Source organism: Mobula hypostoma, chromosome 4, assembly GCF_963921235.1.
Source record: "Mobula hypostoma chromosome 4, sMobHyp1.1, whole genome shotgun sequence".
Taxonomy (NCBI): Eukaryota; Metazoa; Chordata; class Chondrichthyes; order Myliobatiformes; family Myliobatidae; genus Mobula; species Mobula hypostoma.
This window is the reverse complement of record NC_086100.1, coordinates 96,907,133-96,922,193: the sequence shown is the minus strand read 5'-3', so window position 1 is coordinate 96,922,193 and position 15,061 is coordinate 96,907,133. Positions and strand designations below refer to the sequence as shown.

Sequence of the window (15,061 nt, the reverse complement as noted above, 5' to 3'; positions counted from 1 at the left end):
TGGACTATGGGAGGAAACCGGAGCACAGAGTAATCCCACACATTCCACGAGGAGGACACAAGCAACTCCTTTCAGAACGGTGCCAGAATTGAACACGGCACTGCTCCAAACTGTAATACCGTCACAGCGACCACTACACTGCCATGGCAACTTTGAAGACTTGGTTACAGATCTCCTTTAATGTTAATTGCAAATATGCAATGTTAAAGCATTGGATATTGAAAACTCTCCTTAAATTTGTTTGAATAATTTTATTAGCAGTCTGCCTTTTATAACTAGCAACATAAAACTCAATCTACATCAAATATTGCATTTTTTGCAGTAAAGTTGTTGGCATTTTTTGAGTAGTTCAGTGGAACCTTTAGAGGAACTGCGTGGCTTACAGTTGGGGGAACAGGTTTCGATCAGCTGAGTTGCTTCTGTCACATGTTTTCTGTCATTCATCCAACATAACTATTGTCATTGTATTCACAGAAACTGAAAATACCTTCTCCCAGTCAGGTAGACTTCAATTTGCATTTCAATTCCATCTTCTAGCATTATCTCTTGATTCTACTGATAAATGGCATGTGGTATTCTATATAGTGATCTGCCTCATAGGCCCAATAACAAAGTGGATTCTGAACGTCTGCATGAAGATTGCACACTCCAATACTGCATGGGTCTCCCTTGGATACTCTGGTTTACTCCACTCCCAAAGGTGTGAAGGTGATTAGACTAATTGGTGACTAACTTACCTATAGATTGGTGAGAGAATCAGCACAGTATTAATTAATATGATTGTGGATGACAGGAAAACAAGTGTGAGAATGAGATTGAGAGGACTGCTCAAAGAGTAAATAGCCTGTCATATGAAAATCTGTAACCCACAGAAATGATAATCTCCATTAGCCTTCTCGAGATCTTCACTGCCTCTATAAACAAGTTATATTTTCTAACCTGATTTTCTTGAATAGCCAAATCATTTAAAAAAAATCATATCCTTATTTTTCATTTTCCAGAAACCATACAGTATGAGATTAAGTGATCCCAAGAGATCACTGAATACAACTGGAGTATAACTTTAGTTTCAACCCCAAATTAAGTTCAGTATTGGATTTGCCTTTTTGATTTTTGAGTTTTCAGATTCATTGACTATTAATCTTTCATTGGTAGCTTGCCAATCTGAAAATGACCCAGTCACTGATTGTTTTGTTAGTAAGCAATTGTATATAGGTCCTCCCCACCTGATGTATGTACAACCCAATTAATGTATACAAACAATTGTTGAGGAAACCACCGAGATGGATTTTCTGGTAGCTGCAGAACTGTAAGACTCTCTTGCCCTGTGGGAGCTTGTGAACTGTTTTCATTACTTGGGTTACAGAGTGTAACCCTGTTGTAACCAAGTGGAACTTGTACCTGTTTTAAAGTGTCACCTTGTATACCAGGTACAGTACACCTCAATGCCACCTTGTCCTGAAACCCTTATATGGCATCTTATCAAATGCCTTTCAGAAATCCAAATATTTCAACATCTAATTTATCCAAATATCATTTACCCATTCATTAAAAGAGCTATTTTCAGCTACTAGAATAGCACCTAACGTTTGGCAAGTGGCAAGAGTACTTTATATATCATTCCTCAACAAGTGCATAAATACTCCAGATACTGGAAATCCAGAGTTAAGCACTGAATACTGGAGGGACTCTGCAGGTCAGGCAGCATCTACAGAAAGGACTGAACCACTGACATTTCAGACCAAGATCCTTCCTCAGGACTGGAATGGAAATGGGAAGAAGCCAGAATAAGCAGCTGGGGGTAGGGGAAGGAATGGCAAGGTTTATCCCACTGGGTACTAAGAACTTGACCCTTTCAGATAGTAGTAGACATATGAATAGCAAGATTTAATCAGACAATATTGTGCACACTATCTAGAAAGCCTGAACAATTGGAGGAGCAGATAATTTTGGCTCTTTTTTGTAAATCACCTCTGGGGTATTCATTTGTCATAATTATTTCACCCATAGTATGTTACATAAAAGTAAAAACAGATGTACTTGATGTACAAGTTTATGATATTTTGGTGAAGAATGAACATGAAATAAAATTGTACTACTGAACAGTTACACAAGCCTGTTTTATTATTGCTGCTTCATCTTCCATTATGTCAATATAGGTCAGAGTGCACTGACAGAATCCTGGATCACCAAAAGCATTCCAGAGAATTCCAACATGGTAACTAGGTAATACTGAAAAGGTTAACAGTTCAAAATTGCCTAAAATTTAACATTTTAAAAAACAAAAGTAACAGTCTCATCAGTATTATGGCAGTATAAAAGCTTTATAAACGGGTCACAAGTACATCAGCATGAAAGTACAAAACAAGTTGTCAGAAAACACACACACACTCCAATGTTTTATTCCTGTCACATGAACCACTTTACAGAAATATTATATCCTGGCCTTTTTTAAAAAATATTTAGCTGGTACAGGCAACCCCCAAGTTACAGCCATCCATGTTACATAAATTTACCCTTACTGAATTCAGAAATCACTATCAGAAATTTGAGCACAATTCATTAACAGAATTTATGACAAAGTAAATAAATAATTTATTAGCTTATTTCTTAATACATGAGAGACTGATGGTGCTGCTTCAAGTTATGGAAACCATTTTCTAGGAATGCAACCTCTCTGTAACACAGGGGTCATCTGTATACAACTACACAGGATTTTAATCCCAATCCCCCATTCCTAAAATTAAAGGACAAAACAATCTGAAATAGCATAAGAGCCAGGCAACAAATTATGAAGGCTCATCTTGTTTCATAAGTTATACATCAACTCATGGCACCAAAAAGAGAGGTTGACTTTCTAAGGCAGTGTGTTCCACACTAATACACATTAAAAGCTTCAATAAGATCAATTTCAACTGTAGATTGAAAAATGTGCATGGACTGGGTACTATATGGAGACTGATACCCAAAGATGACACTTTGAAATGTGAATAATGGTACATCTTCACCTATTTAATACTTTTCAAATACAAAAATACTTGAGTTTGTAGATCTCCTTTGTTCATAATCCTATGCCAGTTTTAGGATAATAGGGAAGGCTGTGGTAAACTCCTCCTTCCTCTGCTCAATCGATACAATTTGGGTATTTCTGCCATTGTAAGCATCTTATCAAGTTTACAGTATGTCAGATGTTGGCACAAGCTGCTTTTGATCTCCTAATTTAAACAAATTCTCAGTCAGAATGTCTTGTTGAAAATACCTTTTTTCATAACTGACACATTTACATTTTCAGGTCCGGGACTCTTTTCTGTTGAAGGGTCCCAGACCTGAAGCATTAACTTTTTTCTCTTTCATTAAATGCTGCCTGACCCGCATGTTTCCAGCATTTTCTGTATTTATTTCATTTACAATACAGTTTGGTTTTCAAGCAGCTATGCAATTTGCTGGTTAAACAAAAAGGATTACATGAGTATAAAAGTAGTTTTAATAAACCTTATGGACTTAAACATATAGGGCTGCATCTTTAAGTACAAGTGTGTGGAATTCAAAAGAGATAGTAGATTTATAATGCTTTTTTTTTAACATCTATTTGACTTGCCAAGACAACTCATTTGTCAAAGATCTGATAATGCACCATCAAGAGGATAAATATTTTTCTTACAGTAACAGACTCCTCACTGCACATACTTCACTAGATTCCAAACATGGCAACACGAACTTTTTAAAGCTAAAATTTCCACTGTGACACCTATCCATACCTTAGACTCCTGAGTGGTAGGCATCAACTGTTAATCATCAAATCTGTGGATTTGAACTGTTGCCCTCCCACCTTCTAGCGCTCTTCATATAGAAATATTTAACCATTCCAAAGACTTGCAGTGGGAAGCAACCAACCTGATTAATCCTTGGAATTTCATCTTTTAGCACTTCTGGTTAATCAATTAATAAATCTAGCTTAACATCAAGATTTACAATGCACTTGTGAATGCAAATACAAATTAAAAGTATGCTGTCCATCACAGAGGAACAAAGGGATTTAGAGTATGCCAACAGATCTCCAGAAGTACCAAGTTAGGTAATTAAGATACACAGTACCCACTGCCTGAGGCATGCATTATGAGGGAAAGTTATGCTGTAACTGTATAAAACACTAGACAGCTCAGAGTACAATGTAATTCTAGTCACTATATTTGCACCATAGTATCACGTTGTTGATTATGGGAAAACAAACAGCACGTGCCAGAGCTATACAACTTTAATTTTTACAAAAGACTGCATAAAGAAACTTCAATCAAGATTAAATTCTAAAAGCTCTGACCAAGGATAAGGGAAAACCTACTGCCTTTAGCAAAATCATTCAAGTACTGTGGTGTAAAATTCCAGTAAACTGGTAGAATTAGAAAGGAATTTTCAAAGTTGGAAGTCAACGTCTTAAAGGACAGTGAATGAAAAACCTGAATGAGCACATGAAGTACCCTCAAATTATAGGCACAAAGGAACAATTTCTAGTTGAAAAGTAAAGACCACTTTAAGGTCTGATATTTTGATGTTGACCAATATCTTTTAATCCAACAATGAAAACATCTCACAATGAAGATCATCCCAGAATCACTCAGAGCTGGCTGACAGGATCAATCAATAGCTACTAGTGGCCGAGGCAGGTACAACTGCGATATTTAAGAGGCATTTGAAGGGAAGAACTCAGAAGGCTGTGGGCCAAATGCAGGCAACTAGGACTAGCAGGAAGGAGGCTGTGGGTCAGCACTAATCAGTTGCACCAAAAGTCTTGTTTCTGTGTTATATTACTCCATGATTCTATACTAGCTTTTTTGCAAAGATATTCTCTTCTACAAATCTTAACAGGAGCAGCTCCACAGTAGGAAACAATGGCCATGCTTATCATACTTGAAGATGGTACATATATATTGTGTCTCACCAAGTGATTAAAAAATATTTCATGGACAAATTCCTAATATAATGAGGCTACAGAGGAAATGTTTGACGCTGTACTGCACAATGGGATCAGAAGTACATCATTTCCAGAAACAATGTGAAAAGGTTATTAAATGGTAACTGGACTGACAATACTATGACAGTGTTGCTGCCCAGCTTCGAAAGTTATATGACAGCACCACTTGGAAAACAATTGCTTCACTGTAAAAACATTGCTGGAAGGAATTAGACTGAAAAATGTGCCAGGGAGAAAATTAATAGCCAAATTATTCCTCTGGATTACAGGATCATGCAGACAATCTTCAGTTATTAAAATGTAATTTAAGCATTACCAAAAACATATTTAAAGTTTTCAAATTACTTATTTACAACATTTTAAGAATACACATTGACTGTAGTTTTAGCATGCTAATTGTAGAGATGCAGCTTCTCTCCTTATTCTCCACATCATTACAGCACAATAACCTCCAATAAGGTTTAAAAAAAAGAAACTGCGGAACTGCAATATCAAGATGAAATAGATTAAGACCGAACATGGAGATACGCTTAAACCATTGCCTGCCTAACAGAACCATGGCCTAAAGCCTCCACACCAGGCTCATATAGACAGTATATGCTTCAGAACAAAGTAGCAGCAATTCACGAGCACTGATCTAAAAGGTATCAAATTGGCCTTTAATTAACCTATCATACCTCTGAAGATTTTCTGTTCCAAGTAAAGATGAGGGACAATATAACATCAAGACTTATTTTTTCTCTTAAAAGCATACAGCGACCTACAGCATGGTTAAAAGGTAAACTATTGTGCTCTACCTCCACAATCTAAAAGGTTCCAAGCTACCCCTAGTGACAAATTAGACAGTGAAGCTTTCAACCAATTTTGACATAACCAGCATCTACTGTTATATATGGACTGGCATCAAATCTTGGTTTAGTCCTCCCAAACTTATGAAAGCAGCTAGTTGTACCAACAGTATTGATTATAATTCCTTTATAATCAAAAATATTCCAATAATAGTGGCTTTTACACCCTTAAACTGTGTTGTAAATACTTTTACCAAGCTGTGGAAAGCTTTAACTTCATGAAAGATACATTGGTATAAAATTATCAAGAAATGTGGACAATGCTAAAATTATAATATATAATAACAGTGAGAATAACTTCAAAAAAATTGCAGAAATAAGGTTACAACACTGCAATGTGAACTATAAGCACTCTAATCAGCTGCCACCACATGCTACCAGGACCATGTTCTCTAGACTTCAAATCCTCCTTCACCACTGCTTCAAGGCGGTGGAACTTTTCATTATTTGCCTGTAACATGATAAAATTGCATTTTAGAAATAGTGCAGATTCAAGGGTACAAGTCTAAGATTATACATCTATATTTTTTAATCAACATAACTTCTACCACATTAAACAATTAGGAACAGGAGTGGGCAACTGGCCTTTCGAAATTGTTCCACTATTTATAGAGATTATGGACTGATCTTCCATTTCCAGTTTCCAAATCCCTCAATCCCCTTATCTAGAAATCTTGATTTCTTTTGAATGACCTCAGCGACCAAAGATTGACAACCATTTGGAGTAGAAAGCTCAAATATTCACTCTGGGTAGAGAATTTTCTGCTTATCTGGGTTCCAAAGGGCTAAGGGTGTGACCTGAGTTCCACACTGTTCATCTTGAGGAAGCATCATCCCAACATTCTCCCTCACATTCCTGCAAACTTGAAAGGTGACTAATCCAGTTACTGGCCCATGCTTAAAATTGTAAACAAAAGCCATTAAGCTCCTTCTGGTGGAACTCTTTCTTTCAATCAATTCCCTGAAATTCATCACATTTCTTTCACATCTGTTTCAAAACACATTGTTGCTACATAACCTGAGGCATCTGTGCCTTTGTCTTATTTTCTTACACAGCTTTCTGTAGTTTAGACACTAAATTAGAGCTTAAACCAATGGCAATGTCTTTGTTTACTGTGCATTTCTCTTACCACTGCTGTGTTGTGAGTTTCCCCACTATCCCACACAACTAGCAGCCCCAACTCAAAAGTATTTAATACATAGAAACATTTTAGAAAGAATCCTAGCTCCATTTTTTCAAAACCACAGGTGTGTAAGAAAGGAATGCCTCCAAACCAAATATGATTGTAAGGGGCTACAAAGATATTCAATTCTCCATTCTTTCACAAGATTTGCTATTCTATTCCCACATCCCCTTTAATCTTTTAATGATTTACCATGCTGCCCCACACAATACTTTGCACCAAGAATTACCATCCCATTGGTCCAATACACTCTCAAGTTAAAAGCTGTTTTGACCTGCAGTTTCCACACTTGCATGACACATTTGCAGCATGAACTATACCATGGTCAATCCTCCTGCATCAGCTTATAGCTTTCACATATCAGTACTCACTCTTCAGTTTAGGCATGCTGACTGGAGTCTCCTTCTCCACCTGGTTTCTGCATTTGCATCTGCATTTGAGCCTGCATCTGGGCAATCATCTGTTGCATGCGGCGTAACTTAAAGAGAGAAGTAAACAGATTGTCACTTCAGCTGTGAAAATTTTCCAAAATGCACATAATAATTATGCAAACAACAGGAATTCTGCAGATGCTGGAAATTCAAACAACACACATAAAAGTTGCTGGTGAACGCAGCAGGCCAGGCAGCATCTCTAGGAAGAGGTGCAGTCGACGTTTCAGGCCGAGACCCTTTGTCAGGACTAACTGAAGGAAGAGTTAGTAAGAGATTTGAAAGTGGGAGGGGGAGATCCAAAATGATAGGAGAAGACAGGAGGGGAAGGGATGGAGCCAAGAGCTGGACAGGTGATTGGCAAAAGGGATATGAGAGGATCATGGGACAGGAGGCCTAGGGAGAAAGACAAGGTGGGGGGGACCCAGAGGATGTGTGGCCACTGGGAGATCCTGCTTTCTCTGCCTTTTATATATTGGCGAGACCCGACGCAGACTGGGAGACCGCTTTGCTAAACACCTACGCTCTGCCCGCCAGAGAAAGCAGGATCTCCCAGTGGCCACACATTTTAATTCCACATCCCATTCCCATTCTGACATGTCTATCCACGGCCTCCTCTACTGTAAAGATGAAGCCACACTCAGGTTGGAGGAACAACACCTTATATTCCGTCTGGGTAGCCTCCAACCTGATGGCATGAACATCGACTTCTCTAACTTCCGCTAATGCCCCACCTCCCCCTCGTACCCCATCTGTTACTTATTTTTATACACACATTCTTTCTCTCACTCTCCTTTTTCTCCCTCTGTCCCTCTGAATATACCCCTTGCCCATCTTCTGGGTCCCCGCCCCCTCCCTTGTCTTTCTTCCCGGACTTCCTGTCCCATGATCCTCTCGTATCCCTTTTGCCTATCACCTGTCCAGCTCTTGGCTCTATCCCTCCCCCTCCTGTCTTCTCCTATCATTTTGGATCTCCCCCTCCCCCTCCAACTTTCAAATCCCTTACTCACTCTTCCTTCAGTTAGTCCTGACGAAGGGTCTCGGCCTGAAATGTCGACTGCACCCCTTCCTAGAGATGCTGCCTGGCCTGCTGCGTTCACCAGCAACTTTTATGTGTGTTGCTGGTGTCAAGAAGTCACTTAGGAAGACTCTTGTTAGAATTTGAATTGGTTTATTATAGTCAAGTACAGTGAAAAGCTCATCTTGCACGGAGGTAATACAAGGTAAAGCAATAACTGAATGTTGAATAAAATGCAACAGGTACTGTGACGAGAATACACATAGATTAAGATGTTAGCTGGCCTGTGCTGGCACCAGTGGGATCAGCAGTTGGTCTGCCACCTGTCTTCAGGAGAAAGAGAGATAAGGAAAACAATGGAGCAGCATTTGGAGATGTTAATGAAGGGACGGGAGAGTTTAACGGAAGGACAGCTGTCCAGATCGGCTCCCCCTTTGAACCCTGAACTGTTTGAAGTGATGGATGGGCAATACCCCAGCAGGGGGATAAAAAGGGACAGGTTCGCTAAGGCAACACACACGACACCACGAGGTAACGAGACCCTGGAAGTGGTGCGCCTCCCATAAGTCGGCGGGAAGTTTTGGAAGGCTGGTCGCGGGACCAAGCCATAGACGCACAGGTTGGAAAGGCACGATCAGCGGGAACCTGGTGTGTGTCCGCCCTTGCCTGGGTACCAGGTTCACCGCAGAGAAACGATCGTATCTGGAAACGGGGGGGGGGGGGGGGTCACGGTCGGTGACCTCAGAAGACATCACAAAGGGCTCGCCCGAAAGCTGACTGCGAAGAATATCGAAGGTCTGTGTGGAAGCCATTTGAATATTCATTCGTTTTGCTCTATCTCTCCTTCCCCCCACTGTCCATCTCCCACTGCAGTGATTACGGTGAACTGAACTGAACTTTGCGTCACTTTGAAACTGGTCACTTACCCCTAGACAACGATAGAGCTTGATTGATCCTGTTATTCTAATTCTGTGTACATGTGTGTTTATCATTGCTGAACTGTTGCATTTATTATCCTTTTGATTAGAGTACTGTGTTGCTTGTTTCTTTAATAAAACTTTCTTAGTTCTAGTAATCCAGACTCCAACTGAGTGATCCATTTCTGCTGGTTTGGCAACCCAGTTATGGGGTACGTAACAGTACAGAGAAAGTGCAGTGCAAGTGCATCTACTGGCAGATTATCATAATGATTTAGGACAACAGTCCATTTTATTTGTACTAGGGAACTATTCAACAGTATTACAACAGCAGGGTAGAAGCTGTTCTTGAGCCCAGTGGTAAACGCTTCCAGGCTTTTGTATGTTACATCCAATGGGAAAGGGGGAAGAAAAAAGAATATCCAGGTAGATGGTGAACGCAGCAGGCCAAGCAGCACCTCTTCCTATAGATGCTGCTTGGCCTGCTGCGTTCACCAGCAACTTTGATGTATGTTGCTTGAATTTCCAGCATCTGCAGAATTCCTGTTGTTTCCAGGTAGATGGGCTTTTTGATAATGCTTTTGCTTTACTGATGCAGCAAGTATAGACACAGTCCATTGAGGGGGACAGGTTTCTGTGATATTACCGAGCCGAGTCCATAACTCTCTTTTGTTTGCCTACGGTCTTGAGCAGAACAGTTATCATATTCATTATACATCCAGATAGGATGTTTTCTGTGGTGCATCAATAAGAATCAGGTTGTAGACTACCTAGATGGAATATGAGGTGTTGCTCGTCCACCCCAAGAGTGGCATCATCATGGCACACGAGGCGGGCCATAGACCAACATGTCAGAATGGGAATAGGGATAGGAATTAAAATGGTTAAAAATTCCACTTTTGGTGGATGGAACTAAGGTAGTCGACAAAGTAGTCCCCCAGTTTACATTAGGTCTCACCAGTGTAGAGAAAGCCACATCAGGAGCAACGGATACAATAGACAACCCCAACAGTTTTGCAGGCAAGGCATTGCCTCACCTGGAAGGACAGTCTGGGGCACTGAATGGCGGGAGGTTGGACAAACTTAGATTGTTTTCTCTGGAGTAGCAGAAGATGAGGAGAGCTCTGATAGAGGATTATGAGAGGCTTAGGAAAGTAGACAGTTAGAATCTTTTTCCTAGGGTGGAAATTCTAATACCAGAGGACATAATTTTAAGTGGGGGGGGGGTAATTAAGGAAGATGTGAGGGACAAGTTTTTTTTCAAGCACAAAGTGGTGGGTACCTGCCTGGGGTGGTGGTGGAGGCAGATGCATTAGGTACTTTAAAGAGATGTTTAGATGGGCACATAAATGTGAGGAAAATGGAGGGATACGTACATTGTGTAGGCAGAAGAGATTGATACCAATTTAATTGGTTTGGCATACCATTCTGGCTGGACTGTCCTAAGCACTATGCCACTTCCCTCAGTCACTAGACACCATGAGATCAGAACCTGGTGCAGGTTCCAGATCCAAATCCCTTTTGACAAAGAGTTTCAATGCTGAAAGGTTAACTGTATCTCTCCACAGATGCTGGGTGACCTGTCAGTATGCCTGCATTTTCCTTTTATTTTGGGTTTTTGGAATTCTATTCTCGCAGGCTTAAAATAAAAGCTATTTCAAACATGGCAAGCTATCTTCCTTACTGTTCTTTAATATTTTTAATTACAAGTTTGTGTTCTGGACAATGTCTCAAGATAGGAGTGAGGGTGCAGAATACCACTTACTCCCTTTGCAGGTATGTTGAAACTACAATCATTAGCAATTCTGAACAGCAGGTTGAATAAAGCATTGCCTGGCCTATTAATCTAAACTGGAATTATCTCCAATTGCTCCGAGGCAACTACACCCCTAATACACTCAGACTCGTTAATGAAAGAACAGGACACTAAGCTGATAGTATTAAAATGCTCCAATGCTGATCAGTTTTCTTAATGACATCACTGTGACCGGATATTAGTAATCCCTGAGAACCTACAACTTGCTCAAGGAAAAGCAAAGTGATTTATAAGAACAAAAGGAAAATACAAACAATTCTGTTTGGTTGCACATCCTACCTCAGCCTCTTTTTCCAGTAGGATTTGGTCCTTATCCTGAGGTTGTTCTTCCCCTTTCCTGAGAAACAGTAGAGTTTTAAACACACAGATCTATTCCATATCACAAACCTCTATTTGGATCAGGATCCAGCACTGATGGTACAGCAACATGAACCTTCCAATAAAAACTTCACTAACATTGGCCCCTTCTGGATAATTACTGCACTTTATTTCAGAACTTCTTGTTAGCTTTAATAAGCCAATCGTAATGGGTAGAACGACAGAACCCAAAATGTATATAAAGTTAAAAGCAAACCAGACCATCACTGGTTTTGAAAATATTGGTAGAGTCCAACCCATCTTCTTTTTTTAATTAACCCTTTTTTTTAAAAAAAAGGGCAGCATGAGATATCCAAATGAGTTTCCCAAGAGTTAACATTTGCAGGTTTCACATCTGCACATCATCACAATGCCTTTCTTTAGGTGAGTAGGGAAAATGACAACCAGTTCATAGCCTTCTCTCTCTCTCTCTCTCCTTAATTACATTAAACTTCAGAGATCAGAGGGTAACGCTTCCCAAAGTATCTACCATTGTTTTCAGTGAGCTTCAGATAGAATAATTGTAATATTTGTTGGATTATTCAAGTGTGAACTTAATGATTAAATGCTATATTGAAGGACAATATTAAATCCAATACTTCAAAAAGTGGTTTAAAACCCATGTTTGGAACCTGCTCCATGTAGTAACAATGGTTAAGTAGATACAGTGTAAATTATTCCTCAAGAATTGAGCAATCTGCAGTATATTAAAAATTCACCACCAAAACAGCCAGAACTTTACTCAGAAATGTGAAATCCCATAGAAATCATGTTTCAACATTGCTTCTCGGTAACGGCATCTCCAGCTGGCCAAATGCAGCAATATTTATACAGCATGATAGCCAAACTTAGGAAACAAATCCAATTTTGCTCACACGAGGACAAATATCTGACACTGTAGTTGACAGCTCTTAACAACTCCTACTGGAGTACCAGACCCAAATAATTATGTGGATATATCCCACAATTTGGCTATATGCTGTACCTCCAAATACATTGATTGAATGACAAAAAACACAAATCATTGATAAAATATGGAAACAAATAAATTCACATAAAAAGAAAGCAGGAAAATGAAAAAAGCATGAAAATATAAACAGTGATGAGGAAAAGTAGTGGGAATACGAGCTGATCCTGTCAGACTGTGCTTCCATTTCCAGAGCAACAGAACTAATATATCATAAGACCATAAGGCACAGGAACACAAATAGGCCATTCAGCTCATTAAGTCTCCTCCCCCATTCTATCATGCTTGATTTATTATCCCTCTCAATCCTACTCTCCTGCCTTCTACTCGTAACCTCCAATGCCCTGATTAATCAAGAACCTATCAACCTCCATCCACTTTAAATCTACTCAATAATGTGGCCTCCTCAGCCACCTATGGCAATAAATTCCAGATTCACCATCCTCAGTCTAAAGAAATTTTTCCTCATCTGTTCTAAATGGACATCTCCCTGTATTCAGGCTGTGCACTTTGGTCCTAGACTTGATCACTGCAGGAAACAGCCTCTCAATGCCCACTCTATCTAGGCCTTTCAGTATCTGAGAGGTTTCAATGAGACTCCCCTCATTCTTCTAAACTCCAACTAGTAGAGGCCCAGAGCCAGTAAACACTCCCATGTTAACCCTTTCAATCCTGGAAAATTTTTGTGAACTTCCTCTAGACCCTCTCCAATGCCAGCACATTTTTTCTGATAAAGGACCCAAAACTGCACACAGTACTCCAAGTGCAGTCTGCCCAATGCCTTATAAAGCCTCTTTGCTCTTATATTCTAGTCCTCTTGAAATCAATACCAACATTGCATTTGCCTTTCTTACCACCAACTTAACCTGCAAGTTAATCCTGCACAAGGATTCCAAGATTCTTTGAATCTTTGATTTGATTTGCTTCCCAATTAGAAAACAGCCTACGCCTTTATTTTTTCTACCAAAGTATGTCAATACACTTCCTTACACTATATTCCATTTGCCACTAGTTTGCCCATTCTCTCAATCTAAATCCATCTGCAGACAGCCTCAACACTATCTGCTCCTCCAACTACTATGTACTGTCCGCAAACTTGCCCACAAAGCCATCAATTCAGTCATCCAAATCATTGACATAAAATGTGAAAAGAAGTAGTCCCAATACCGACCCATGCAGAGCACAACTAGTCACTGGCAACCATCCAAAATAGGCCCCTCTTTGCTTCCTGCCAGTCAGAAAATCTTCTATCCATGTTAATATCTTTCCTGTAATATCAAGGGCTCTTATCTTTTTAACTAGCCTCATGTGCAACACATTGTCAAAGGCCTTCTGAAAATCCAAGCATACAACAGCCACTTACTATCCTTTGCCTATCATGCCTGTTTTGACCCCTCAGAATTCCAACAGTTTATCAGGCAAGATTTCTCCTTAAGGAGACCATGCTGATTTTGGCCTATTTTATCATGTGCTTCCAAGAACGCCAAAACCTTACCCTTAATAATGGAATCCAACATCTGCCCAACCACTGAAATTAGGCTTACTGGCCTATAATTTCCTTTCTTCTGTCTCCTTCCCTTCTGAAAGAATGGAATGACATTTCCAAATTTCCACTCCTCTGGAACCATTCCAGAATCTAGAGATTCTTGAAAGATCATTATTAATACCTCCATAATCTCTTCAGCCATCTCATTCAGAACCCTGGGGTGTATTCCATCTGGTCCAGTTGACTCAGTTACCTTGAGACCTTTCAGCTTCCCAAGCAAGCACCTTCTTAGCAATAGCAACTACACCTACTTCTGCCCCCGACACTTGAATTTCTTGCGTACTGCTTGTGCCTTCCACAGTGAAGGCTGATGCAAAATACTTAAGTTTGCCATTTCTTTGTCTCCCACTACTAGCTCTCCAGCATCATTTTCCAGCAGTCCGATATTCACCATTGCCTCTCTTTTACTCTGCATATATCTGGAAAAAACATTTGGTGTCCTCTTATATTACTGGCTTGCTTACCTTCATATATCATCCTCTCTCCTTATGGCTTTTTTAATTGCTTTCTGTTTGCTTTTAAAAGCTTCCTACTTCTCTAACTGCTACTAAATGCACTCTCTTTTGCTTTTATGCCGTCCTTGATTTCCCTTGTTAGTCATGGTTACCTTATCTTCCTCTTAGAATACTTCAGCTTTGAGATGTATCTATCCTGCACCTTCCGAATTGCCACCAGAAACTCCAGCCATTGCTGTTCTGCTGTCATCCCTGCTAGTGTCCCCTTCCAATCAACTTTGGCCAGCTCCTCTCTCATGCTCTGTAATTCCCTTTACTCCACTGTAATAATGACCCATCTGACTTCAACTTCTCCGCTCAAACTACAGAGTGAATTCTATCATTATGGTCACTGCCTGCTAAGGGTTCCTTTCCCTGAAGCTCCCTAATCAACATGAGTTTATAACACAACATCCAGTCCAGAATTGCCTTTCCCATAGAGGCCTCAACCACAAGCTGCTCTAAAAAGCCATCTTGTAGGCATTCTATGAATTCCCTCTCTTGGGATCCAGCA

General features: G+C 39.9%; 1 protein-coding gene across 2 annotated transcripts in view; it reads right to left on the bottom strand.

Moving 5' to 3' along the window:
• Positions 1–6,129: 6,129 nt before the first annotated feature.
• The window catches only part of septin2 (septin 2), a 115,737-nt gene continuing 106,805 nt past the window's right edge, over positions 6,130–15,061 (bottom strand). For both annotated transcript variants that reach the window (XM_063046220.1, XM_063046221.1), the window contains exons 11-13: positions 11,463–11,520; positions 7,373–7,479; positions 6,130–6,268 (exon numbers count right to left, since the gene is read on the bottom strand). In XM_063046220.1, the coding sequence (XP_062902290.1) occupies positions 7,381–7,479; positions 11,463–11,520 (157 nt within the window). In that variant the 3' untranslated portion in view covers positions 6,130–6,268; positions 7,373–7,380. The remainder of the gene's footprint in view (positions 6,269–7,372; positions 7,480–11,462; positions 11,521–15,061) is intronic.